Source organism: Coenobita brevimanus, chromosome 33 (assembly GCF_032717465.1).
Source record: "Coenobita brevimanus isolate Jiangsu-jjx chromosome 33, ASM3271746v2, whole genome shotgun sequence".
In the NCBI taxonomy this organism is placed as follows: Eukaryota; Metazoa; Arthropoda; class Malacostraca; order Decapoda; family Coenobitidae; genus Coenobita; species Coenobita brevimanus.
In genome coordinates, this window is record NC_136986.1 from 45,634,971 (window position 1) to 45,662,961 (window position 27,991).

At 40.2% G+C, this 27,991-nt stretch overlaps 1 protein-coding gene across 3 annotated transcripts in view; it reads right to left on the bottom strand.

Annotated features, from left to right (window-relative positions):
- RyR (Ryanodine receptor) overlaps window positions 1-27,991 on the bottom strand; it is a 186,570-nt gene that overhangs the window by 138,804 nt on the left and 19,775 nt on the right. For all 3 annotated transcript variants that reach the window (XM_080269467.1, XM_080269466.1, XM_080269465.1), the window contains exons 4-22: window positions 16,900-16,977; window positions 15,792-15,867; window positions 14,994-15,106; window positions 13,451-13,556; window positions 11,853-11,946; window positions 11,206-11,388; window positions 9,991-10,162; window positions 9,121-9,290; window positions 8,273-8,397; window positions 7,461-7,640; window positions 6,601-6,785; window positions 5,860-6,050; window positions 4,310-4,577; window positions 3,719-3,885; window positions 2,362-2,455; window positions 1,778-1,894; window positions 1,403-1,611; window positions 1,016-1,145; window positions 324-588 (exon numbers count right to left, since the gene is read on the bottom strand). In XM_080269467.1, coding sequence (XP_080125593.1) covers window positions 324-588; window positions 1,016-1,145; window positions 1,403-1,611; window positions 1,778-1,894; window positions 2,362-2,455; window positions 3,719-3,885; window positions 4,310-4,577; window positions 5,860-6,050; window positions 6,601-6,785; window positions 7,461-7,640; window positions 8,273-8,397; window positions 9,121-9,290; window positions 9,991-10,162; window positions 11,206-11,388; window positions 11,853-11,946; window positions 13,451-13,556; window positions 14,994-15,106; window positions 15,792-15,867; window positions 16,900-16,977 — 2,923 coding nt within the window. The remainder of the gene's footprint in view (window positions 1-323; window positions 589-1,015; window positions 1,146-1,402; window positions 1,612-1,777; window positions 1,895-2,361; window positions 2,456-3,718; window positions 3,886-4,309; window positions 4,578-5,859; window positions 6,051-6,600; window positions 6,786-7,460; window positions 7,641-8,272; window positions 8,398-9,120; window positions 9,291-9,990; window positions 10,163-11,205; window positions 11,389-11,852; window positions 11,947-13,450; window positions 13,557-14,993; window positions 15,107-15,791; window positions 15,868-16,899; window positions 16,978-27,991) is intronic.

Below are 27,991 nucleotides of genomic sequence, written 5' to 3' on the forward strand. Positions count from 1 at the left end.
TACAAATGCACAGCACACATTCAGCCTGATAGTCAGTGGGAACCTCAAAGATGTATTTATAGAAAACCAGTGTTCACATGGTCTCAAATGCAGTATCCCTGTTTGCTTTCCTAGTGGCATCGTCCATACTGCCACAGCTGACCATAAGGGCGAGTGAAAGGTAGAAAAAGACACTGAAAATAGGAGGATGGATGCTGAAGAAGAAAATGGGAAGGAAAGACAACACAAATTAGGAGGAAGGAAGAAGACAAAGACAAAGATAGAAAAGAAACAGGGAGGAACACTGATGAGAGTACAAAAACCTCCAAACACAACACTCATACCTTCAGCCTGATCGCCAGTGGGAGCTTCAAGAATGTAGCCATATACAAGCAGTGTTCGTATGGTCTCTGAGGCAGTATCCCTGTTGGCCTTCTTAATGGCATCATCCACGTTGCCATAGCTGACTAGGTGGGGTGAGCGGTGCATGTCTGGGTCTTCATTAAGTCCGTATGTCCAACCCTGCTGGATGCGTTCGCTGGCCCAGATGTTGTGCGTGTTCTCTGCCAGCTGGTCCACAAGTTCTTCGAGTTTTGATGTTAGACTCACCTGTAATACATAAAGAGAGATGCAATAAGTAACATGGGTAGGAGAAACACACAAACAGAATTAAATGACTACATGCTGGATGTAGTCCAGCATGTAGTCATTCCCCCTCCATAAAATAAAAACGATCAGAGACAGGGGATCATGAAGACCTGGTTTTCAAAGAAATTGGCATATATATTGCAGGACTGGGTATGCAGTTTCCATTTTTCTCTGAATTCACAGGAAGAAACTGTAGACCTACTGTACTGACTTGGCACATCTGGAGCTCCTTCCTGGAGCACCTCACATTATGAAGTGGTAAACAGGACCATAACTACCATGGTTCAGTAGAGTGAAGGGCAGATGAGAAGTTGAACACTTATATAATGACAACCAACTGTAATAGTTTTAATGTCATCAATAGAAGATAAATTGTACTGTTTCTCACCTGGGAGAGATCAAGGGGCTGAGGCTTGTACCCATTGGACTGCAGGAAGGGGTCGTTAGGCAGGCGGACAGAACGGATACGGCTTGGCGGCTTGTCCAGCGTGATGTGGTAACCCAGTGCCAGGACTGTCCTAGGGGGAAAATATATCAAAATATATATATATATATTTATATATATATGTATGTATACACACATACACAGCTGTGAGGAAAAGATAAGAACAATATAAAATAATCTATCTTGCAGGATACACAGAAAGCAATGAGAGACCCTGAATCTATGAACAGGGAGAACACTGCAAAACTGTTTATTTTCACAGCACAATACTAACGTAACCAACCCTAAGCAGATCAAACCTAACCATGCCAAATTTAATCATGTACTTACTTTAGCGTCTGCAGTGCCAGAGTTGCATCATATCGTTTTTCACTGGGGGGCAGCTTTTCGAAGGGTGTAAGGCAGGGGTGGTGGAGACGAAGGTCATCTCGCCTCTCAGCATGTGTCCAGCCCTGCTCGATCTTGTTCATGGCCCACATCTCGTGAATGTTCTCTGCCAGTTTGTCTCGTACCTGTTCTATGTACGCAGGCAACTGGATCTATGGGAAAAATGGTTGTTTGTAGTTATCATGATGGGGTTTATCAGCAAAAATGAAATACTGAATGAACAAATGTCTAGACAAACTTTGCACACTTTAAGTCTTGGGATCTTTCATGTCTACATATAACAACAACAAAAATGCTGAAACATTTCAGAACACTCACACTGGAAGTATCAACAGGCTTGGGCACAAAAACAAGGTCATCTTCAATCAGCAGAGGGCCTGCTAAGGTTGCTTTGTGCTGTTCACCAAAGTAGAAGCATGGGTCGATGGAGAGAGTCTGTGGGGATGAGTGAGTGAGAATGAGACAGAGAGAGAGGGGGGGGGGGGAGTAAGGTGTGTACAGTGACACTGCCAGAGGGGTGACCATGGTGGCATAGGTCACCACTGAAACATGCCTGGCTATTCCAGATTTGGGGGTTGATATCTCAGGGCCTCCTTATACGAGTTCTGCTTTGGTCACCCCAGCATTAGGCTTGGTCACCCCTGCAAACCTATTCTAAAAGTCCTAGCTCTGTCCCTGCTCCTCTAGATTTCAAACTCACTCATCTACACAGTGCTCTTTTCAGTGCATTATTACCGGTAAATTATCATTATAACTATTCTATCTATATGATTATTGTTATCTTTATCATTCATTCATTCATCACCTAATTACTGTCTTATTATTCTCTTCACTGTTATTATTATTACCCTTTTCACCATCCTATCTACACAACTATACACAAGTCAATGTGGCTGACATACCTGGAAGGGCAGAAGACACTCAGACACAGGGGAGTGGCTCTCTGGTGGGGGGTATTTGAGTCGCCCGTGTTCACCTCCCAGAAGGAAACGAGCACTGGAAAATGGAAAACATACAAATGTGTGTGTGTGTGTGTGTGTGAAAGGATATACACACATTAGCATTTTCTCTGTCTGTATGTATTTACCTATTTTACCTATTTATATTTACCTATTTGTAGTATACAGGAATTGAGCGATGCTCGTGTTGTCCTGTCTCCATATCCACATTTATCTAGTTTACTTTTACACACATGAATGTTTTTCTACTGCACCACCTTTTTGTCTAAGTCATTCCAAATACTTATGTATTTACCCAATATACCTAATTGAGATACACACAAAATATGCTATGCTCGTGGGTTCCCATCGCTGTTTCTCAGTAAGTCAAATTTAGCTTTAAACTCGTTTAAGTTTTTAGACTGGATGATCTCTTTGTCCAGGCTATTCCATAAATCTATACTTCTGTAAGGAAAGCTATATTTCTTGATATCCTTCAAGCAGCTTGACTTTTTCAATTTCATTCCATGTCCTCTTGCTGCTCTCTTATCCCATAAAAACAGATCTTCTCGGTCAATTTTATCTACTCCCATCATGGTCCTGAACACTGCAATCATGTCTCCTCTCTTTCTCCTTTCCTCTAAGGAAGGCAAATCAAGCTTTTCCAGCCTCTCTCTATACGACAGATCTGCCAGACTGGAGACCATTTTGGTTGCTGTTCTTTGTATATTCTCAATCTTGTTTATATCTTTCTTTTTGTGTGGGGACCACACTACTGTTGCATATTCTAACCTGGGGCGGATCATGGCCACTATCAATTTTTTCATCATCTCATCCATATAATGAAATGCTACTCTTATGTTAGTCAGGAGTTTATAAGTCTCTCTAACTACCTTATTAACGTGCTTTTCAGGTGACAAACTATCTTGGACCAGCAATCCTAAGTCTTTCTCTTCCCTCATTTTAGTGATTAATTCATTACCCAACAAATAATACAATGATGGCCTCCTGGTACTTTTACCCATTTCCAATATTTTACATTTCTTTACATTAAAATTCATTTCCCACTTCCGGCTCCAATCATGTATCCTATCCAGATCCTCCTGCAGCATTTTACAATCCTCCTCAACCTCTACCTTCCTCAAGATCTTTACATCATCAGCAAACAGACTTGCATAACTGTTCACTCTATCTACCATATCACTTACGTAAATCAGGAACATTACTGTGTATCTGTGAGTGTGCATGTGTGGGTATTTTCCTAATCATGTGTACAAGTGATGCATAAAAGTCATGGCTATGTGATCATAGAGACACACACCTCAACTTTGCCGATGCAGATACTACAGGGAAGAACATGCCATCCAGGTTGAACCCAGTGAAGGCTCCATTGACCTGTCTGCCGTTGACATAGAAGGTGATGATGGGTACAGTTAGGTCCAGCGCACAGCCAATAACATCACCCTTCTTGATCAGTGGCAGTGAGTCCTGGTGGGGTGCAGTGGGAAGCAACAAGAGTTAAATATAGTAAATGTCAACAGCATTGATTCCTGGTGGGCTGGACTGAGAGGCAACAGGAAGTAAATGGAATTCTAACCTAAACTGATGATCAAGTCATCCTTGATCAGCGGCATGTGAGTCCTGGCAGGCCAGGCAGCAAGAGGAGTTAACTGCTTGCTAACCAACCAACATGTCGCCTGCAGACTCAGTCTTCCAAACTGAGGTTCCTTTTCAGGGACATATAAGTAATCTATCTAGAGCGTTACATAGCAATATAGGCCTATCCATTAGGAACACTGACTCACTAGAGGAATTACCAGCCACTGGCCCACACATACAAGCCAACAGTCATAAGAACACATGTCATCTTAAACAATCAGGTAAAATGTATACATACTGAACACTGACTCACCTGAGGGTTTACCAGTGTATATCGGCCACCGGTCCACAGATACGAGCCATCAAATCCATAGGAATACAGGTCATCACCCACACCATTGCCACCCCACTTTTCACCACCACCGGGATAGCTGACATATCCTTTGGTGTTGGCCCAGCCCACTCGCAGATGAGGTGGCAGGTGAGAAGATTGTTCTATGTGGTCTAAAGTCACTTCAAAGTACCACCGTTGGTAAATGGCTGAGCCTTCCACATGGCCCACAAAGATGTTGGGACGAGCACTGAAAAAGTGGAGAGGAAGACTGGGTTAATAATATGTAGACTATCAATCAATAAAACAATCAAACGATGCCACACTTCCTCTCAAGGCAAGGCATCCCCATATAGAGGTTGGCAATGGTACAGCAGGTGATTTCTATGAACCGGAAGCTACACCATATGCCAAAACCAATATAAAAATAAAAATAATCTCAGATTTGTAACAATGTGTAGGTCTCAGCTTGGACCGTACATACTTGTGGCTTCCTGCCTGAGAATGATGATTGTTAGGCTATTTACCAAGGTTTTAAGTACATCTCACTGTCATGGTAGCCATCCATCTACTAATAAGCAGGCTACTAATGATCCTAAAATCACTGATGGTATCATATCAACACTGGATTAATGTTCAAACCCTGGTAGTTACCCAGCAACAGCTATAATCATCCACCATTTGCCTGAGTAGGATACAGAAGTTATCGTCTGAGGGAGGGAGAGGGACAAATATTACCTACAGAAATGACTGACCAGCAGCTTCTGCAATAGAAAGTTTTGTCCAGGCTAGATAACAGCAAATGAGGCGTCCCACATTGGAAGGGTCCATCGTCCCAAAATAAAAAACGCCAGAAATCGCACTCAAAGTTTGGCAAAAGAAAACAAGCATCTATCTATCACTCTATAGACCGACGCCCTAATCCCGCAAAGAGTGGCCACAGACAAAACGCCTCCAAGTCGCTCTGTCACCCACCATTTGACTACCCTACCCCCAACTCACCCCCCCCCTCCCTCATAAACCTCTCAACTCCATCCCTCCACCTCATCCCCAGCCTACTCCTCCCTCTCCCTCCCTCCACCCCACCTACATACACCCTCTTAGTCACTCTTTTGTTCTCCATTCTCTCCACAAGTCCAAACCACCTCAGTGTTTTTCTCCTAATCTTCTCAACCACATCCACATCCACCCCACAATGTTCCTTCACTTTTTCATTCATCAACCTGTCTCTCCATGTCACTCCACATGCTCCTCTCAAGTAACTCATTTCCACTGCTCTCACTCTTGACTTGTTCCCCTCTTGCAAGGTCCACGCCTCGCGTCCATACGTCAGGGTAGGGATCACAATACTATCATGCAGTGACTTCTTAACTTCCCGCTCATGTTAAAAAGTATGTTAGGACAAAAGTGCCCTGAAAGGCCCTTCCGTTGTGGGGCGTCTCAAATGACGTTCCAGGATCATCACATAGAAATGGGGTGAAAGAAAGAGAAACAGCAGGAAAGTAAAAGGAAGAGAGAGAGAGAGATTTTACCTTGAGACATGATCAACCAATTGTGTCTGCAGCAGGAGGTTTCGTCCCGGCAGCAGATAATCGCAAATATTGTTCTGGGACGATCGCACAGCCGTCCCATTGCCTACACACAGGGAACACAATACATCAAGTACTTTGGGATCACGTCCATATTTCTCCAGCAGAGCAATGATTACTTTGATGTGCTCCTCCTGTGCAAAGAAAAGAAGAAACATACCATTGTCATCATCATCTCAACCTCTTTTCCTTACTCAAAGATGGGGAGAAGTAGGATCCAGAATCATAGAGAGAGAATGTACAAAAATAGGAAAACTATCATCATCATTCTGACCTTACCATCCAATCCATCCAAATATAGAGTGAGGTATGATCCAGAAACAGTTAAAAAGCAAGTAAAAAGGTGAGAGAAGTATCAACATCATAGCCAGCAACACAGGCCAGAATAAGAATAAAAATATCAATAATAATACAACAGCAAGTGTTCACTGCTATTACTCAGACAGTCAGGAATGTATTCCAAATCGACAAAACATTTTCCACAAAACTAGTACTGTGAATGGGATTTAAAGGCAGCAAAGGAACTTTCATTCACAATTTGTATTTAAAAAAAAAAATCTAAACCAAATTCCTACTAAAGCTGGCTATCCACTACCTCTCTATTTTCGTTTCCCTTCCTAATTCACTTTTCCTCTCCCTTCCCCTCCACCCCCCTCCTCCCATCTTTCTTGCACTCTCTCTCACCTTCATAACATTCAGTGCCTCAGGTGAGTCAATTAGAACACAGTGCAACACATCCAACATTCCTGTGCCTTCTCCGGCTGAGCCCAGTCGAGAGAACAGCCAGTTGAGGCGATGGCTGTTGGCAAACTGTGAGCAATTGGTGTGGTTGCCCTTGATAACAGCAGCTAGCAGCTGGTAGAGGTAGCCTGTTAGGAAAGAGTGGTAGTTGTGGTGACGGTGGTTGTGGTATTGGTAGCTGCAGTGACGATGGTGATAGTTATGATGGGAGAGACATCATTAGTATATTGTACTCTTTCACTTCAAGTTAGCCTAAATCTGCCACCTCTTCATCTTCAGTGCAGAGGTGTAGCAAAAATATGGCTCAAGAATACGGTTCTCTACTACACATCATCCAATTTGTCCATGGAGTTGCACCCTCTCAGCCACCATCTGTGATTCATGGAAGTGCAGTGTAAAATTCACCAATACAGAGGAACATACTGTGCGAGGCACATCACCATTTTATCAAATGTGAGAAACTGCCTTAGCCAATTACAAACACTGTTAGGAAAAGGTGTGAATCTATGGACAAGCTGGCTGACACACAGTATAGTCATGACGGAGTGCCATGGAAAGGATGTAGAGATGCAGTACTGCCCTTGTTTTATTCTCCCAATGACTTATCAGAGGTAAGCACCCAACGGACAAATATCTATGCCTAATTAATATAGACAAATGAAAACTTCCCTAAAGACTAAGTAGAAATTCTTGGCAGTTTTTTTTTTTTTTAATAGTATACTGAGGATTCAAAATGCAATGTCATCAGACTTCGCACCTCTTCTCTCCAGTATTGTGTGGGCTATGAGGTTGCTTGCACTCACCTGAAATAATATCCCAGTCCAGGCCACTCTCCTCGCCTGCCAGTGCCACCATGAATCCCTGTGAGGTGATGACAGTGATCTTGTCAATGGCATCCAGGATCAGATTAAGGATGCCCTCCTCTTGGAACAAATCCTGCCGGTTACGTAGGGCTCGCAACGACACCATACGTTCGTTGTGGTCTGGAGGCAAATTGATGATGATGATGATGATGACAGTGACAAAAATAATAATAATAATAACAACAACAATAACAATAGTGAGGTCTTTTGCTTCTCAGATGTGCCAGTTTATCCAAAAGAATTCACTGGTGTTTGAGACATGTTTGCACCTCTTTATTGACAAGAACTGACAATTTTACATTATTCATATACTGTACAATAAAAACTTCATCTGCAGAAGTAACAATAAACTAAATCCTGTAATCAGCCATCACAATACAAGAGGAAAGAGGAAAATTAAAAGGGGAGGGAGGAAGAGGGAGAGATGCGATGAGTAAATATAAAAGCACTCTGGAGAAGCATGCAAAATGAATGAGTAGCAGCACAATGTGGGAAAGAAACACAACCAATATTAACCCTTTGGCCATGAAAACGTATCCTGTATGCCATTTCTAGGCAATAGGAGTGTACAAGGATGTACTCAGGATATCAAAAGCCAATGCTTCATTATGGGGACAGCAGACAACTGTCTAAACTCTAGAGCTTCCTAAATCCTCCTACTACTACTCGGACATGGTACTGGGGGGAAGACAGCTCGTGGCAAAGTGGTTAAAGGGTAAAGCTTATGGTGAAGGGGTCAAGAACTAACTCACCGAGATCATCTTCTGGGTAAGCAAAATAGTTGATCAGATCCTCAAGACAGTGGATCATCTCCTTCAGGTTGACAGTCTTGAGAAGGATGGAGTGGCGGCGAGATGTCTGGATGTTGTCAAGGCCTCTGACAGGAGAATGAGAGAGTGTTATGGACTGCTGCTGTTGTGAACCCAGTAGAATGTAGATGAAGCTACCATCATCCTCCAAGCCACCTTTCTCCTTTTGGGGTAGCTATAGGGTGAATGTTGTCTGGGACTCTGATAGCTATGGATTGTTGCTGCTGTTGTGAACCCAGTGGACTGCAGAAATGAAGCTGTCCTTATTTTACAGTACACACAGGTATACAGTACAGTTATTCTGGATGGTATTTGAAGTTTGCGGAGAGATGTAGATGTAGAAATGTGTTGTGTTGGAGCTACAGTCTTTGTCTGAGAGTCTGTATGTCACTGAAAACCTTGATAGGAAGATAAAATTGAAGAATAAACTTATGGTATTACTCAAGTGAATAAACAGAGCAAAATGAGGCACAGTTAATTATCTACTCACTTTATAAATGTACTGAGGAGAAGAGAGCGCTTTCTGATGACACATATAAACTGTTTTATAGTACAGACACACATAAATAAGGTGCACTTGTTTTGTTGTGCCTCCAGGCTCACCTGAATGGGAACCCAGTGAACTGCAGAGTGAAGCAGTCCTTCTGCAGTCCACCATTCTTCTTTTGGGGAACAGGGAAGGAACTGAGGGACTCTGTGCAACTGGGCAATGGAGCTGCCCACCGTGTGAAGATATCCTTCCTTAGCAATGTACATGAAGCTAAAAGTAAGAAAGTTAGCCATCCACTCACTTGATAAAGGTATTGAAGAGATGGGAGCACTTCCTAATAACTCGACCAGTGCGACTCTCTTCCTCTTGACTCCTGTAGAAGAGCAGCCCGTCATCCATCTTGCCCTCCTCATGTAAGGTGGCTTGTTTCACCTCCACCTTACCCACACCTTTCTTCTTGATCTCAAATGCCTGGAGGAGGAGAGGTAAGGGATTCATCATCATCACTGTCTACACCTCTTTTCCCACTGAAGGACTGAAATTAATCCAGAGACTTAACCTGACCTATGGTACCTAAGCATAACCTGACTCGATTCACCTCTGCCTTACCTACATCTTTCTCCTTGACTTTACACATCTGGGCAAGAGAGAATACAATTATAAGGGAGATATGGGAAAGTGTTAACAGAGGCAGTCCTTTAGCCACTACAAGAGGGAAAGCATGGTATACTGTAGTTCCTTCACCTTAACTTGGCTCATATCTTTATCCTTGTGTTGTTTATTTCATGTAGCTCAAAAGCAGACAAAGACACTGCTATGGCTCTACATACTTTCCACAGTACTTCTCTGTGACTAGCACTATATTCTCATATCATAATATTGCTATAATTCAGCATTCATGATGAAGAGATGACAATTTTGGACAAAGTTAAAGTCAAAAGATTATAATTGCATGATCACTTGCAAACATCCTCAACCCAATGCTCTTTCCAGCTAATAATTTCACTATCTTCATAAGACAGTCATAGTGAGGTCTCAGTATGCTGCATAATAATGGTGGAATTCATATACCTGGCAAGTGGTGTTCCAATAACCTAAACAAGTCTATATATTAATCTATCATCCATCTTACCCCACTAGGCCACCAGGCACCTTCTACATGTCCACTTACCTTATATGACAGCCACAATGAAGTCTCAATATGCTGTATAATGACAGTGGAATCACCATACTTGATGAGTGGTGTTCCAATCACCTCCAAATCCTTGTCCTCCAGAACTACCTTATTGTCATCCTTTTCTTCACGAAGGTAGAAAGATGTGGCTGCCATCGTGGCGTCATCCCTGTAAATATATATAAATAATAATAAAAAGGTCTACTTATCTATCCTGAGCCAGACATTTTAATCCTAGAGCAAAATATGGCCATGTCACCTTTTCTCCATCATCAGACTACCTGAGAATGGAGAAAGTGAGGCTGACTAGGAAAGTGCATGTGAGTGATGTGGATGGAGGAGGGGGAGAGGGAGACCAATGATGACAAGGAGGGATGAGCTGGAGAGGTATATGTGAAGGGATAAGAGCTGGAGAAATGGCAGCATGATAATGGAGGACATAGTGATATGGAAGCAATTCATGTCATCAACCTTTTTGGGATTGAGGTGTACAGCTATGGACAGACAGATGGATGGACTATTTTCAAAGTGAAAGAGGTATCAAATCAAATCATACTAAATGACACCAAGCTGCCTCTTGGCACCTTCAATTCTAAGACATATCATTCATTTTATTGATGCAATCTCCTAACAATTCTATTTCAGTTTTGATGAGGTTTCTTTGAAATTGAAGGCTCAGATACAGCCTTTATTAACCCTGTCATTCACTGACATCTCCATAACTTTACAAAAATAATAGCAAATAATAATTCTGGGGGAGAGCTGGAGAAAAGAGAGGGCAGGGAAAAAAAGAATGGAAGGAAAACAAGGGAAGAGAAAGAAGAGGAAAGAAGGGAGGAGTGCTTACTAAAATGAACTTGTGAAGCCCATGAGACAATGACAAAGAGAACCTGTGTAGACAACGAGCTTGTTCTGGCTGTTAGTGTTCAGATAATAACCAGAAAGGAAAGTGGAGAAGAGACATGGGCAGGAGAGAGTGGCAGGGGGAAGGAGACAGGAGAGAGAATATACATTAAAGAATGGGAGGGAATGTGAAGGCATGAAAGAGAAGTGACAGGGACAGGAATGATATCCAGAGAGGAGGATAAAGGAAAGAGATGAGAGAGAGAAAGAAAGAGAGAGAGAGATGGAAAAACATAAGTTATTAATACATATTATCTGTGTTGTAACAAAGAGAGAGAACTGGGCACACAGACATAAATAAAAGCTCACCTGTGCAGTAACACAAGCTCGTTCTGACTGGTAGTGCCAAGATAACGGCCAGTTGTGATATGTCGGATCCTCATTGGGTGGAACCAGTTGATATAACCACCAGCCCATTTGGTACGAGCCAGCTCCAGGCGCCATAGCGAGCGAGCTTGCGATGTCACAGAACCACCCTCGTATACCACGATGCTGAAGGGAAATGAGATTGGGTTAGGGATGATGATGACAATGATGACTGTTTTATCATTATTTTCAAACAAGCCATCACGAAACCACCCTCATATACCATAAATCAGCAGGGCAACAAGATAGGGTTGGAGAAGGTGATGGTTTCTGTTATATTATGAAATAAGCCTAGGATGTACAGAACTACTCTTGCCTACAATGCTGTGAAAAAGGGCAGGTTAGGTTATTAATTAAGATTGATCTCGTATTCCTCAAAAAGCACTTTAGTAACTATTATCACCATTTCAACTACTATATTCATATAATATTCCTTAACACAACTAGGTTCCCCATGTGTTAAGATACACGAGTTACGGCACATGCATACTCTCTCTCTCTCATCACTTTTTGCTATCACGCACTCTCTCTAACATGCCTATCTTTCACAATCAATCATGGTCAGCAATCTCTTTCTCTCTCTCACTTACTTCTGTCCTGGCTGATCAGACCAGGTAGAGGGTATGGATAAACACTCATCACCTCCATGGAAGAACCGAAGCACCTCACCACCGAACACACACGCTGTTGAAAAATTTATATATCAGTGAAAGTAGATGGGATGTAAATGGTTGCAGGAAGGTGCAGATGGGGTGTAATGACTATAGGAGGGTGTAGGTGTGTGTGGTTGAGTACTGGAAGGTGTAGGTGCATGTAAGGGGTTAGAGTGGTTGTATGTGAGTGAAAAGAGAAAAAAGGGAAGTGGGAGAAAAATGAATGGTTGCAGAAGATGGATGGAATGAAGGAAAAGAGGGAGGAAAGGAAGGAGGGACAGGAATAATGAACAGAAGGAAATGAGGAAGGAAGGAAGGAGGGGAAATGAAAGAGTGTACTGGAATGGGTTTAGAAGGACACATCATCTTTATGGAATTACAGAAGCACCTTGAAAAACTGATGCATCACTGAGTACTGCTGGCTGCAGATAGGTATATGTTGGGGTGCATGAATGTAGGTACATTCAAGTGGGTGTAGGTGGATGAGGAGCATTTCAGTATACAGGAAATGGGTGGTGTAGATGGCTGTAAAATTTAAGTTGGTGAATGAGTACACACATTCATATTCATTCATCATCTAATCCAGTGTTGCCCCATGATGAGCATAGCAGCCCAGGGCTAGGCAAGTTGGTCCTGACATTTAAGATGAGGGTGACCAGCCTCACTCATCCCTGCATGGCATTAAGTTAGCAATAAACCTCAACCACCCCTTGGCTATAAACCTACACTGGTTCAATCCGATTGCAGATGCCATAACCATCACGTGCCATAATTTAGTTATATGGTTACCACCCAGCACAGTAACTGATTTCCTGGTGTACAGGAAACCATTTGGCTTGTCACTCAGTGTAGTGTCACCCATAGACAGAAGGAAATGGACAGCATGAAGGAAAGAGAAACAGAAGAGGAAGGAAGGAAAGAAGGAATGAAAAGAGGAAAGGGCAGGCACCCAAGACCAGCAAAACATCGAGTGAGTGAATGGTAAGTGCCCCCACCTACCACAAAACAAGTAAACACACTGTTGAAAAATGGATATTCCAGTAGCTCAGTGTATGTGAACCAGAGTGAGTGTAGGTGGGTGTAATTGGGTCAGAATGGGTGTATGTGAACTGGAAAGGGTGTCTTTGGATAGGAGTGGGTGAAAGGACAGACAAAGGGAGAAGAAGGGGAAAGATGGAAGACTAAAGATAAAGGATGAAAAGAAGAAGGAAGGGAGGAAAGCAGGAGGGAGAGAGGGAAGGGAGTATTGATGTTCATTTGACAGAAATAATACAAGCTCTGACAGCATAATACACAGCTTTTGTTACACACACACACACACACACACATAGAGAGAGAAAGAGAGAGAGAGAGAGAGAGAAATTATACAAGCTATAACAACAGAGTAACATTAACATACGATGTTAGTCACAGAGATCTTCTATGAAAAGCATACCAAGTTGTCATTTTTATTTTGCCACTGAGCTACAGGAAACAGTGGAAAAATACAAAAATATCTTATATATATATATATATATACAGAGCCAAAGACTTACCAACAAATTTGAGCCTAGAGAGTCCGGTGCCAAAAGGACTGACGCTCCAGTGTGTGACATGGAAGGATGCGTTGACGATGCTCTGCTCATCCTCTCGAGTTGCTTGCTGGAAGGGCACACAATTACATGTTATTTAACATCATAATACATAGTGATAAGAAACACCAACATCATCATAATTATTCAAACCCTAATTTTCTGTATACAAACACACAGTAGACCCTCACTACAGACCCTGATAAAGTGCATATCAAATTAAATGGACATCACGAAGGCCACCAAATTTTTGTCGGTTATAAAGAACAATGTCCATTACGTGGGGCGCAATACATGTGCTTCCTATCTCTTTTACTCCAACCAAGCCCGAAATCGCCCTCTCCCTATCATAACTGCTGAGTTGTATTAACAGACTGAAGGAGTGTTATAACAAGGATGTGAAACAAGCTGCAAAAGGGCAAAATTATGGGCCAAGTTAGTGTAAAATTGGTATAGTTTACATTTTTAGTACCAGGATATGCTACTGTACTCACTAATTTTTTAAAATGTGCTCGAAACCCCACCTTGGGGGAGGGAACCTCGAATATAACGAACTATCAGCTTTACTGGATCTGGTTTTTGCCCAATTAGTCTGTTATGGTGAAGGTCTCTTATATATCTCCATACTGAGGTTGGCCCTGGTACAGCTGATGATTTTTATGGACTGGAAGCAACATCATATGCTAAACCAGCTAATTACTTCATAACAGTTGCTGGAAACTGCCAGGAAAAGAAAGAAATCAGAGATGTGTCAAGAAATTTGTAGCAATGTGAGATTCTCAGCTTGGACTTTGTATCTGCAGTATTTTCCCTGTGTGTGTATATACACACACACACAGTATTTCCTCATTTTTCACGGGCTGATGTTCTGCCAAAACCTCGTGAAGTGTGAAACGTCGAAATGTCGAAGTGTGAAGTTAAGAATCAATGTGAAAAATAGAGGAGCATTCCAGTGGGACATGTACCTACCCTATCAGAAAGTACTGTACTATAACACCAAACAGGCCCTACCCAAAATTAAATGAAGAGTGTTTACTAGTGCTAAAACAGCATAACAGAATAAACAGGTACTGTACCTGAAAAGACATTAAAACTGTTATAAAGAGCCGCAACACCAAAAATCCTTATGAGAAATAAAGTGAAGACTGGTTTGAGTGGCAGGTGATGGTGTGTTGAGGGAAGATGGGCAGCACTAGTTCCCGATGTCGCTAACCAAGGAAAAACTGTCACTTTTCACCAGATTATTTAATTTTTGACATCAAAGTCGGTCAACTAAACCCCAGTCATTTTATGTGCCCTCTTTGTCACTAAATGGAAGGGAGAAATTATAACATTATTTTACTCACTGAGGAAGAGAGGCTGCAATATAGTCAAACAGAATAAATAATTGGTGGGCTGAGTCTACCATCTCTGTATTAGGACGGCTATTATTCTTTCCTTCCTTTTATATGAATGTATATATTTTTATTTATATACACAGTATATACGAAGAGATTTTATGACTTACCAGGTATCTCTCAGTAGCCACAGATACAAGAATTAGGTCATCTCCCACCCTGACCTTTTCACCCTCAGATCTCTGTTTGCTGGCTGGGTGAATGGTCCACCAACAGGATTCACCTGCAGAGAAGAAACAGAATTAAGCTGCATATGCACAAACTGAATCTGTGCAACATCCTTCACTTACTCTTTTTACTTTAACTTGGATTTAATTGCCATCACTCCACTTCAATGCTGATATGTAAAAACACCTTAACATTAGAATCTGATGCTAGTCACGGAGCACTATAAAATGAATTTACAGCCAAAGTATTGGCTTATTTGGTCACCATGTTACATGGAATAAGCTGGCAGAGGATGAAAACTCGGGTTAATTTAAGGTGAAAGAGCTATAGCATGGTCATGATTTTAAAACGTAATAATATAACACTGCTGCTTCTCTCATTTCCATAAGTTGTTGTACCATTTCTTCCCTTATCACAAAACAACTCTGCAAGTAGTCTGTCAATGCAGCATATACCCTTTTCACACTACGGTAACTAGGTGAAACTCTGCTGTCCCTCATTCTGAAATGTTGTGCTGTAACATGAAATTAGCATGAATAAACAATGTTTATCACAAAAGTGCTATGGAAAGGATGCAGAGAAACACTATTGTTTAATTTACCATTGAACTTTTTTTTCTTAACAGATGAACAGTGGAAAGAAAAATAAATTACCAGCAAATAAATAAATAAAGTATATTGCAAAAGGATGGAACTCTCCATCTACACAAAATGAATGAAGCATAGTTTTCCTGCACCCACCTTGTGAGTGTTCCTGCAGACCTACATCAAATGCTAGCTTATCCCGTGAGGAACTGGTGGACAGGCAGGCCAGGTACTGTTTGGATAGCAATAAAAGATACATGATTATTATTATTACTACCGGTATATAATAATAACATGATTACTATTACTACTATCATACTGTTACTGCAACAACTGTTAGAATACTAATAAGTGAGTACCATTACTACCACTACTTCTACTGCTAATGCTCTGCTGCTGCTGCCACTATCTGTACTACTGTATGATACTTCTACTACTACTACAGTACAGTCATCCCTCGATTATCTAACATAATAGACCCAAAGGCGTGTCCGGGTAGTGGACCTCTCCCCTCGTCCCCACTTTGAAAGCCTGTGTAAAAGGCCACCACAGTACATCATACAACACTTGTTTCTGTTGTTTTACGTTACTCTTTCTGGTCAAGCACAACTAAAAATGCAATGGGCACACAAAACATAATGGGGTAATGGACTAAAATAATGGTACGGTACAGTAAGCTAGAATAAAATCAACGTCAACACTCGCGATTCGACCATCCTGCATCAATCTTACCCAGAATCTCCCGCTTCTAAAGGGTCAGCACTACCCTCTTCCTTTTCTCTGGTGAAGAGGCCATCACCACACACCCTAGGAACTGGCATGCAAGCAATAGCAAGGCCTGAAGCAGGTAGGGAACAACCACAAAAACCACCAGGTGTGCCGCTATAACAATTGTTTACAAGGCAGAAATTTTTCACACGACCATAATTTCCAAACCGACACGTGCATTTGTCTGGAGAGTGGTAAAAAAAAAATGTACGAATAATGGTTTGGAACAGCCAGACCGCAGCATCCAGGTAATTGTCATCCAGAAAATCGAGAGATTTCTGTGTTGCTATTTTTTACAAATGAAATAACCTCCAGCCATTTGGAGCTGTACTACTACTACAGTACTAATGAGACAGCTGCAAAATATTGTCAATTTCTCTTCCATACTTCTATCAAAATTTCATCCATACTAACCATCATCACCATACCAAAACAGGATACTAAGAAAAATCTCTGTTTTTTCGTATCTCCCACCACCTCATTCATTCGTACTCACCATCATAGAGTTCATATGCCTGAGCAGAACAGCATTTCCATAAAGCAGTGTTCTGTGGCCAGATCCAGTTCCTTTGCCCTGCAGAGGGAGAGAGAAGGCCCGAGGGAACCATTTACCAACTAGAGTATATGAAACACTGTGAAACTGGGGTGTCATTACAGTAATTTATTCCTGAGAATCAAACTATACTGTAGTTGGCTTATTTTCACCTGACAAACAAACTTGCAATGAACACCCAAGGGAAGCATTTGGCAACTGGGATGAAGATAATTTATTCCTGACAGACAAACTAGCAATTACTGTAATTCCCCGGCAATTTCTTTGCTACAAAAAACTACTGTACCAGTTAAACCCCTTCTGCATAAAACTGCATGCTGACAATTTCTTATTGACAAATTGGGATGCTGTAATTTTCTCCCGACAAACTGGGAAGCTGGCAATTGCTTCCTGACAAACTGGGATGGTTGTAATTTCTACCTAACAAACTGGGATGCTGGCAATTTCTTCCTGGCAGACATACTAAGTCATAACTATAACTCATTTCTGCAGGGAAGATAGAGACATCTCATGATATTCCTGCAACAACAAATCTTACACATGAGAGTTAACTGACAACAATCGTGCTTAATGTCTGCAAATTCTTCCTACTGATGTGGTACTATGCAAACCTATATAAAAAATTTAAAAGCTCATTCTACATCAGGAATCCTTATGAGAGGGATAAATTAAGGTTAAAACTGCCAAAGTATATGGAGATGGTCTTGAGGGGCCAAAGAACTCATGAATATCAAATAAATGTATCAATGACGTTAGCTAAAGCTAAATAAATGTACAGTGAACTTAGGAGTCAAAGAGCTGATGACTGCTAAATAAATGTATCAGTATTGTAATGCCCTATTAGTGTACCAATAACGCAAAATAAATGTACTGTACCAAAAATGCTAAAAAAAACTATCAATAATGCTGAGCAATAATGCTAAACAAATGTTACAATAATGTTAAATAATGTATATACAGTATATATAATGCTAAGTAAATGTACTGAGCTAATTAAATGTCCTGTACTGATAATAATAATGCTAAATATGTGTCAACTTGGTTGTGCTGTAGGACTGCACATGGCATAGATATACAGTACAGTGTTCATACAATATGTACTGTATAATAATGGTAACATAAGGAAAAACAAAAACTCAGAATATTCATATGTATACAGTAAGAAGGGTGGCAAACATATGAGAAAAACACAAATTCAGAATAAACATATGTGTAAGGGTAGCAAACATAAGGGGAAAACAAACTTAAAATATTCATAAGTAGAAGGATAAGACATAAGGGGAAGAAAACAACAAACTCAACATTCTTAATACATGAAGCTAATCAACACAGGGATAAAGCAGAAATAAGAGGAGCTAAGTTTGCAAGAGGGAAGGAATTAACATGAAAGGGAGGTGGAGTCAAGTATGAAGGGGAAGTCAATGGATGGGTGGCAGGGTGATAAAACATTTGAGAAGTATTTATGGGTAGATGGCATTTTCAACTGCGTACTAACTAACTTCAAATGCTGCTAATATAGATATTATCCAATAAAAGGAGATCAAAACAAAGGTGGAGGGATATGAAAAAACTTGGGAGTATTTTACATGGAGACGGGTCTTCCAAACAAGTATTAATATAAACAATACCTTAGAGATGGGGATCAAAACAGAAGTGGTGAGATAGGAATGCCCTTGGGAACGTTTTAAACTGAATCAGATCTTTCAACTGAGTCCTAATGGTCTTTATATGCAGGTAACAGATATCTGATAATATGCTTGATGAGGAAATAATGGTTGCAATATCACACTTATGGACATCCAAACAAGCGTGAAATATATACCTTGACCACTTCAATCTCATTATTCTTGCCAGTACCAGGCATTTTACTCAACTAAGGACAGACTTCCAGTAGTGATGGAGTTAGTTATGGCTGTATCTAACCCCTCCAGTATGAAAAGTCTCCCCAAGCCTGAATAAAACTGTCTGAAGGTATAAAAAATAAGAGAATCTGTGACAGGCATAAAGGGTAAATGGGTCTACACAAAGACCAGACAAAGATAGGTCAGGTCATGTAACAACAACAGCCACAACACACTCATCCTAAAACAACAACAACAACAATAACCATAGCTCATTCATTTTAACTAGGCAGTGATTTTAGTCTTTTTGCTGCTTACTTCCCATAGCTCAATGCCAGCACAATACCATGGCTCAACATCCCCTCCATGGTACTTCTTTGTGACTAGCACCATACTCTAGTGTAAATCTCTCGCAATAGCTCATCATTTAAGATGGGGGGATAGTAATTTTATGCCTAGTTAAAGTGAACCAACTTTTGTGATGCCTGATGGCTTAATGAAGGTGGAATACACAACAACAGTGCAACCTATTTATCTATTATTTAACTCCAATCCAGTGATTTACTTTTTTTATTCTCATTTTAATCTTGATACTTTCAGATGATTTTACTCAGCTAAGGAGAGACTTTTTGAAGTGGAAGGGTTATATACTGTAGCTTACATTAATTCCCTCACTACAAGCTCTCTCTCCACAGCTAAATAAAATTATCTGGATGTACAATGAATGAAATGAAAAATACATCAATGCATTGAAAGGGTTAACAGGACAATGCACAGCTCCAAGAGGAAACAGGAAAGAATTAGAGTTCGTACTTTTCAGTAATTATAATTCTTTCATTTTAACTTGTGCAAGACTTGCCCATTTTGCAGCTCATTTTGCACAGGTCAGTGGTAGAAAAAGACAATGTTATGACTCTACATCCTTGCAAGAGCCCTTCCTTACTCTTATCATATTTAAGTGCTGACTTCTTGCTACAGCGCAGTATTTGAGACTGAGATGCTAATTGTGGGCCCAGTAAAAGTTAACAGAGCACAGGATGCTAAAACACAGAAAGAAGTAGGAAAAATCAATGTTGCTCAAGAATACTCAAAAGAAAAAAAAAAACAGAAAAGGAAGAAGGAAATGAATCATCCTAACTGACAACAAAAGGATTCTGGCAACAACGCATACCAGCACATAATTAATGCAAAGTCAGAAATAAACGGATATTAACTGAATTGTACTCCACTGTGGAATGCATTTAAGTGCCATATACTACTTCACTGACTCCAGAGACATTTTTTTCATATTCTTCTTACCATCTGACAGTTTTACTCTGGTAAGGATGACTTTACAAACTGGAGGAGCCAGATGCAGCTTCTCAAAATAAGAAAGGCCTTTCTTAGGTTGCATAAAATTGTATGGTAACAGTAGAGGATATTGCCCTAGGTTTATCTGAAGTGAGAACTTGGTGGCCTGAAAGACTGACACTGCCCTTCTCCAACAGTCAACCATCCTACTTTCTGGGGATAAGGAGGGAGTTGGGGGACATGTGTATAACCAGGTAAGAGACCTGACCAGTTATACTGGTGCCACCACATGAAGGCATCCTTCTCCAGCACCTGCATGGTATCAGGAATGAAACAAAGACATCATCTGGACTCAAGGTGCTGAACATATTATCAGACACATGCTACATAATGACATGAACAACAGACAATTATGGGAATTTCATCACTGGCATAAAATCAAATAAATAAAGCTAATTACATTACTGTCTGGAAATTAGAGGAGCGAAAAGGTATTGAACATAATATGGAACGTTGGTGGTAGGTGGTGGCGACCATCATTCACTGACTTGATGTAGTGCTGCCTACCTCTTCCTTCACCTTTATCATTCTTTTTCTGTGCCTGTCCTCCTCTCTTCCTATGTCTCCCATCTTTCCTGTCACTTGTTACTGCCTTCCTTTCCTTCACAGGTGGCTTTACATTGAGTGACAAGCCAAATGGTTTCTTGCAAGCCAAGAAACCATTTACAACGCTGGGTGGTAACCATATAACCAAACCATACGTGCTCCCTGCATGTCAACAAGTCAGTTGGTGGAGGGTTAGTGCCCCTCCCCGTAAAACACATAACTCAAAGTCAGGTGGCCACCCCTTGCGGGATTATGGCATCTGGCAATAGATAGATAGATAGATAGAACTTTCTACGGATGGAAAAAGTAACTGGAGGGATGGGGTGGAGAGGTACAGGAGTAAGGGTTGTGTGGGCTGGATGGAGAACAGAGCAACAAGGAGTTTATTCATTTGTGGTCATCCCTCTTAGTTATCTGGCTACAGATAGACGGAAAGGATAACTAGGTAAATGCTTCAAGGAATGGCAAACTTCAATAACAAACAAGACAAAAGCCAAGATGATCAATTTGGAAAGAGGGGCAAACAAAAGACAGTGCAGACATGTTAACATAAATATACAGGGTGTCCTTGGATATATCAGAGGTTATTTGGGGGCTAATTTTGGGTAATAAATGTTTTATCAGCATGGGTCCAATTCTCATCTGTTACAAACTACAATTAATGATGACCTTATGAGTGAAAATGGTTTTCCTCCTAATTCACCCATAAGGTCATTATTAACCATGGCTCTGTAACAAATGGGAATTGCACCCACACTGATACAACATTCTCCACTTAAAATCTGTCCAAGAATAGCCTTCTGAAATTATTCTCATATCCCTATACAGTATTGTATACCAGTATGTTTCAGGGAATGGATGGAAGTTTGGTAATAGCACCTTGGAACTGCATATTTGTTTCTGCAAGCAAGGAGATATTCTGTTAAAAAGGGCACGGAAACTGAGGGTACACAAATAAACTGGATATAAATAAAGGACTGTGAATTTGATAGGTCATGAAATAATTACCTGTATACTGATAATGTACTTTGAAATTCTATGTCACAGGAAATGAGAATCTGACCAGTGCACTAACAAAAAGCAAATCAGTCGTGATTAGTAGAGGGAAATAAAAAGTAAAAGTATGGGAAATTTGTGGAGAAACAAGAATAATACAGGTTTAAAAGAAAACAGATACGCTGCTTTAAGTACGGGGATTAACTAACTGGAATATGCAAAATGGTTTCGTGTGATAACAATCTGTATATACAAGTATTAAAGAAAGAATGCAAGGTAGAAAAAAAAAAAAAAAAAAGTAGACTTTTGTCCACTGCACTCAAAATCATGTCACAGAAAAGTTTTTTTTTTTTTTTTTTTTTTTTTTTTTTAATAGGAAGGTGAGGTAAGAAAATACAAGATATAAAAACATCTGATCACCACACTATAAGGTTAGGGTACTTGGAGGATGCACAGTCACAACTTATGGTCATGAGTCATGGGAAAAAAAAACTTTTGTAGGAAAACGAGGGAAAATATTGTGGCATGGATAATTCAGTTCAACAGGCTAGAAGGCCAGGGTATTTGGACAGTCCATTACAGTAAATCTAAAATGCAATTCACACACACACATACACACACACAAAAGGAAATTATGTAACATGATGTAGCAAAAATCAGGAAAGATTGTAGGAAGGGAGGGAAAATTTTGCAAGGGGGGAGGGGGAGTAAAGTTTCATACACACACCCACACTCCTCCCACCTTTGCCTCGCTGTCTCTCAGTCCTCCTCCAACAATAAATACTTGATATTCCCCCCCCCCAGAGTCTTTGGGTTGGATGCTTAAACATTAAAACTGCGATGAGAAATGCAAGTTCCTTATGTTTTTATGGTGATTTTTGGAACACCCGTGGTTGATGTAGGATCAGCCTGCAGTCCACAATACTGAGTGCAGTCAGCAATGATACAGCAAGGTCAAATGTGTTTCAACTCTGCAATGTGCTTTAGAAATTTATCCATCCATCCATCCATCATCTAATCCATTTTGTCCTAACAGGAGCATAGCAGCCCGGGGTTAGGCTACTGTTTTGACACTGAAGGCAAGACTGACCAGCCTCACTGACTCCTGAGAGGCATTATCTATACACCAAACACCAAGCACCCTTAAGATTTAAACCATTAATGTCAAAAACTGGGAGCTTGCATTACACGTCATTACTCATTGTTTGTGCATATAAATTCTAGTTCTGAAAAGTGATCGCTCCAACTCTCAAAACTGCCTATGATTTGGAGGCCTCAGAATTTTAATACTAAAATTCTCAGCCAACTGGGAAAGCTAACCCAACTGACAAAAACAAAAACAAAAAATGCATCTGCTTATTTTTTAACCCTTTTCATCAGTGAAGTATGTTTCATTTTATTCCTGCTAACATCAGATAATTTTCTTCAACTTAGGAAAGGCCACTCATACTGAAGAGATTATTATGGCTTTGTTTAACCCCTCCAGTTGAAAAGGCCCGCCATAGATGAATAAAGTCATCGGGACATGACAAGAAAATAATTTAAAATACTCCCACAAGCCTGGCAGGCTATTTTAATCAATAATTTGTCCATCCACCCTCAGTATTCCATCAGCACCATCTCAAAAGTCTATACTTTTGGTACAAAAGACATCCAAAGGGTACTGCAACTACTGTAATGGTACACTACTGTAATATAACTAATGAAAGTGCTCAGTAATGTCTTTGGAGTGTGGCTAAAGTTTAAACTGTCTACTCTACTGTTTTAAAATTCATCCTTCAGTTTTGTCCCCTTCCTTCCAAAGATGTATTTTTGCATTTTATTCTTGCAACTTACAGATTATTATATTCAGCTTAGGACAAACTTCAAACTGGGAGTTACATATTGCCTTCAATAACCCCTTCAATGAATGATGTCTCCCTTGAGTTTTAATCAACTTAAAAGAGCCTTGTAAGCTGCAGTAGTTACATACAGCCTTCAATAACTCCTTCATCCTGAGAGGTCTTTTCCTCATCTAAATAAAGCTGACTGTAGTATGATTAAAGTGAAAAGTACATCTTTGGAGTGAAGCAATCAGATTATTCTACTTACAGTTTCTAATGTGAGCTCAGAGTTTATTTAGGAAATACCACTGTAACCTGTAACAAAGTGCAAGCTACAAAGTGGACTGGTGGTGTCTAACTCATACTATACAAATGACGTCTTTTAGTTTGTTCTTGCTGCTACCTAACAATTTTATCTTAATTAGGAAAAGTCTCTCATACTAAAAGGGTTGGTTATGATTACACGAGGAGCTTCATAGAGTTACTCCGAACATACAAAATTGGATAAACAGAAAAAAATGGAGGTTAGACAAAGGATTTTCTTACTCATGGTGCCTTCAAAATTCCTCCATGGAGCAGCATCATAAAAATAATACGAGACACTCCGTGGAGGAACTCTACAGGTGCCATGTGTTCTAAATTCCATACGGTATCCTCCATTTGCTCAATTTTGCTTTTGGCAAATACAGAGTTACTCCACAGAGCTCCTCAGAACAACCCCAAGTTCAAAGAGACTCTCCCAAGTTGTATAAAACCATCAAGGGATGGCTATAATAAAACAAAACAGACATCCCTGGGTTGAAGAGAACTAATAATTAACTCCTTATTTCAAGTGTCATCTATCTTATTCCTTTAACAACAGATGATTTAACACTAGGGATACATCCAAACAGGATAGCTTAGATGAAACCTTAAATAACCCCTTCACTATTAAAGATCAGTGTTGAACAGATTCATCAGGTGATGGAGAAGGTATGCCTTCACGTAGCAGCATTATTATATCCTTCACCTCCCTCCCAATTCCCTGAAAGAAGGATGGTGGACAACTGGGGAAGGGCAACTTCTGCCTGCAGTCCACTGGGATCACATTCAGATAAACCTGGGGCTATAAGTGACGGCAAGAATAAAATAAAAAGACGTCATGCAGACTGAGTGAAATTTTTCCCTACACTCTCTTTCCTGACTCCCTCCTGAGACCCACACACGTCATAAACAGGTCAAGAAGGGGGGAGAGAAAAGGCAAAAATGAGTGTGGAGGAAGAAATATGACCACAGAGAAAGGTTTTGGAATGTGAAGAAACAAATTACAGACAAACTCTGCTTAATGACGTAATAATTTTTCCAGAGGTCTTTCTGATTACATGAATATTTTTAAAAACTGATCAGAAGTGGAAGTGTCCATTACACAGTTCATCATCACCACCATCATTATCCTAATCTCCTTTCCTGTCTTTACTCCAGCTTTGTGTGGGAAAGGAGGTCGGGATTATGATGATGATGATGATGATGATGACTCCTGAAAGACACATTCCCTTCTGTTTAACTTTCAAATACATTACACAGCTTTCCAATTAAAATAAACTTGTAACAAAATGATATGGGTTGTAAATGTACAAATAAAGGACACTAAGCATGGAAATGTATTGAAAATCAGAGTATATGATGCGCACAATGTCTTGTTGGATTTACGGAAGGGAGAAAAAGATATGTACTTAAATGGACTGACATACTGAGATGCAATATTACACATTAACCCGAAAGGGAAAAAAAAATCAGGAGTTACTCATCATCTGGATCACAATGCCATTTACACACAATCAATTTTTGTAAACTCAATGAGGACTCTGTGGACCTCCTGCATAACTGCAAAAGCATCTTGGGTACAGTTCACACCTTCACCAAAAACAACCCAAACACTAGGGCGCAACGCAAGTGACAATGAGCAGAATAGTGTGACATCAAAGACTGGTTGGTATTTCTGATTATGGTGTGACACACTTTGAAGCTGTTACACTGGTGTATGATACAGTAACTTATTGCCGAAAGAGACACACACAAGAAGAGCTGTTTTCAGACTCTTTGGTCATATGGTATATTTCATTCAAAATGTTTGTTGACAGCATTCTGATAATTTTTGCAGAGAGTGTACTTCATGAACTTTGTGGATACAAGTAATTAATATCAGGATAATTAAATTTTCCAATAATTTGTGACTTTCATAACCATCAGAGATGTACTGCTAAACCTTCCTCCATCAACTCACATTAGACACACACCAGATCCAATTACTCTACCACAAAAGAAACATCAAATTAACCCTCTGAATCAGCTGACATATTCTGTTGGCATATTCTTGCTGGTGCTTAAGAGGATGTCTTAAAGTGGTGTCACAAATATGACTGTGCAGCAAGGCTGCCCAGTTATGCAAATGACCCTCAATTCTCTCCTTATCTCCCAAAAGGAGAATGGTGAACTGCAAGAGAAGGGTATCTCAGCCTGCAGTTCACTGGATTCACATCAAAATGAGTGTGCAACAACAAGAACAGATTAAGAATATGTAATCATCAGATTCAAGGGGATAAATGTGTGCAGTGTGGTGGTGGTGGTGGTGGTGGTTGGCAGTTGTCTTAATAGGAATTTGTGACATGTAACTAATTTGTGGCAAATATGACTAAATGTGTAAAACAACTGTTGTGAGAGGCAGGAGACAGACGAGGCACAAGACTACGAAGGACAGAGGTGCGTCGTTTTACTTACAACAACCCCGTGGCCCTGAAAAATAGCCGGAAGAAAAAATACACTGTTTTTAAGAGAGCTTAGTGAGACAGGAGCACAAATTCGCCAGCCAATCAATGCTACCTGCTGGAGTTCCTTCATTTTAACTTGGCCTAAATTTTTGTCCTTTTACAGCTTATTTTACAGAGCTCAGTGACAGAGAATGACAGTGCTATGGCTTGACATCATCTCCATAGTACTTGCTGGTGACTTGCATCATATTTTAGTGTTATCTGGTTATAACTCAGCGTTACAGATGACAAGATGACAATTCTAGGCCAAGTTAAAGTGAAAAGAATTAAATACAAACTCAAAATTTTGAATTTTTTGTCAATACCTGGTCTACACACTAAAATATATGGACTAGAGAAAGAGGAGAGAGAGAGAGAGAGAATTTCTAGAAAGCTTAGCAAGTAGGGATGGAGAGTTCACTACATCATCAGTGCTGCCTAATAGAGAGTACTTAAAAAATTTCTATATTTCTAATTTGTGACATTACATTTCTTTTCCTTTCTTTCTTTTTGTTTTCATTAGCCGATACCAAGTCTACACACCCACCAAATACGCCTAATAATGAAATTAAAAAATAGCCAGCCAAGAAAATACTCGAAACTTTATGAGAATACGGTGCCTGCTAATATAAACAAAAGTATATACATCATTGGACAATGCTGGCCTTTATATATATATAAAGTCAAATCTACCCACAATGAAAAGTACCCACGAGGACACAAATATTGTAGTGTTTTGTATGAGATTTTTATGAGAGGGGAAATATTTGCCATCTCATCAACACTGCCTACTAATATGAACTTAACTCGGCTTAAATTCTCTATTTCTATATTTTTTGGTCAACACTTGATCTACACACACACTGAAAAATTCCCCCCCAAAAAAAACTTTCCATTTTTCTTTCTTTGTCTTTTGTTTTCTTTCAAAGAGCTTAATTATGAGAACACTACCTGTTGACATATACAGTATTTCTACACTTATTTCCAAATATCTTAGCTAATACTTGGTCAATGTACACTGAAAAATAAGCAACTTAATAAAAAGGGGTGGGGGTTAAGAGACCTTAGGAAGTAGGGATAAAAGTTCCCCACCTCATTAATGCTGCCTGGTCATATAAAACATATATTTCTACATTTTCTGGCCAACAGCTGGTCTACACAAACCAAAGAATTAGCTAGCTAGCTCACTGCTACATTAAAATGCACAAAAACATATAGGTGGAGAATAAATCATGAGCATAAGGTGGTATGAAGAACATAAGTGTGGATCTTTATGCCCATGGGGTGGAGTCAGGATTCTGGGGCCTGAACTGTTTGTAACCTGGAGTGTGGCTCATGCAGCTGGGCAGACTTTTGATTAGATTTTCCTTCTATTAGTTTTTTTTCTTTACTCTCTGGACCATATCTTACCCCATCCTTGTGTGGGAAAAGAGGTATGAAAAATGGTAGCAGTGGTAGTGTGATGATAATGTTACAGGTAATAATGACTACTTACCAATATCTGCTCTACCCCCACTGAAATTTACCTCTTTATTCCACTGTTAAAGAAGTGTTACACTGCATCTTAAGATGACAAGAATGTGGCCCAAAGTCTTGTATAAAGCCAAGCTTTATAGACTGAAAATTTATTCAGGACACTTCAAAGGCTACTGCTTTTCAGCAGCACTTGTACTTGAGGAAGTCAGCTGCCTTC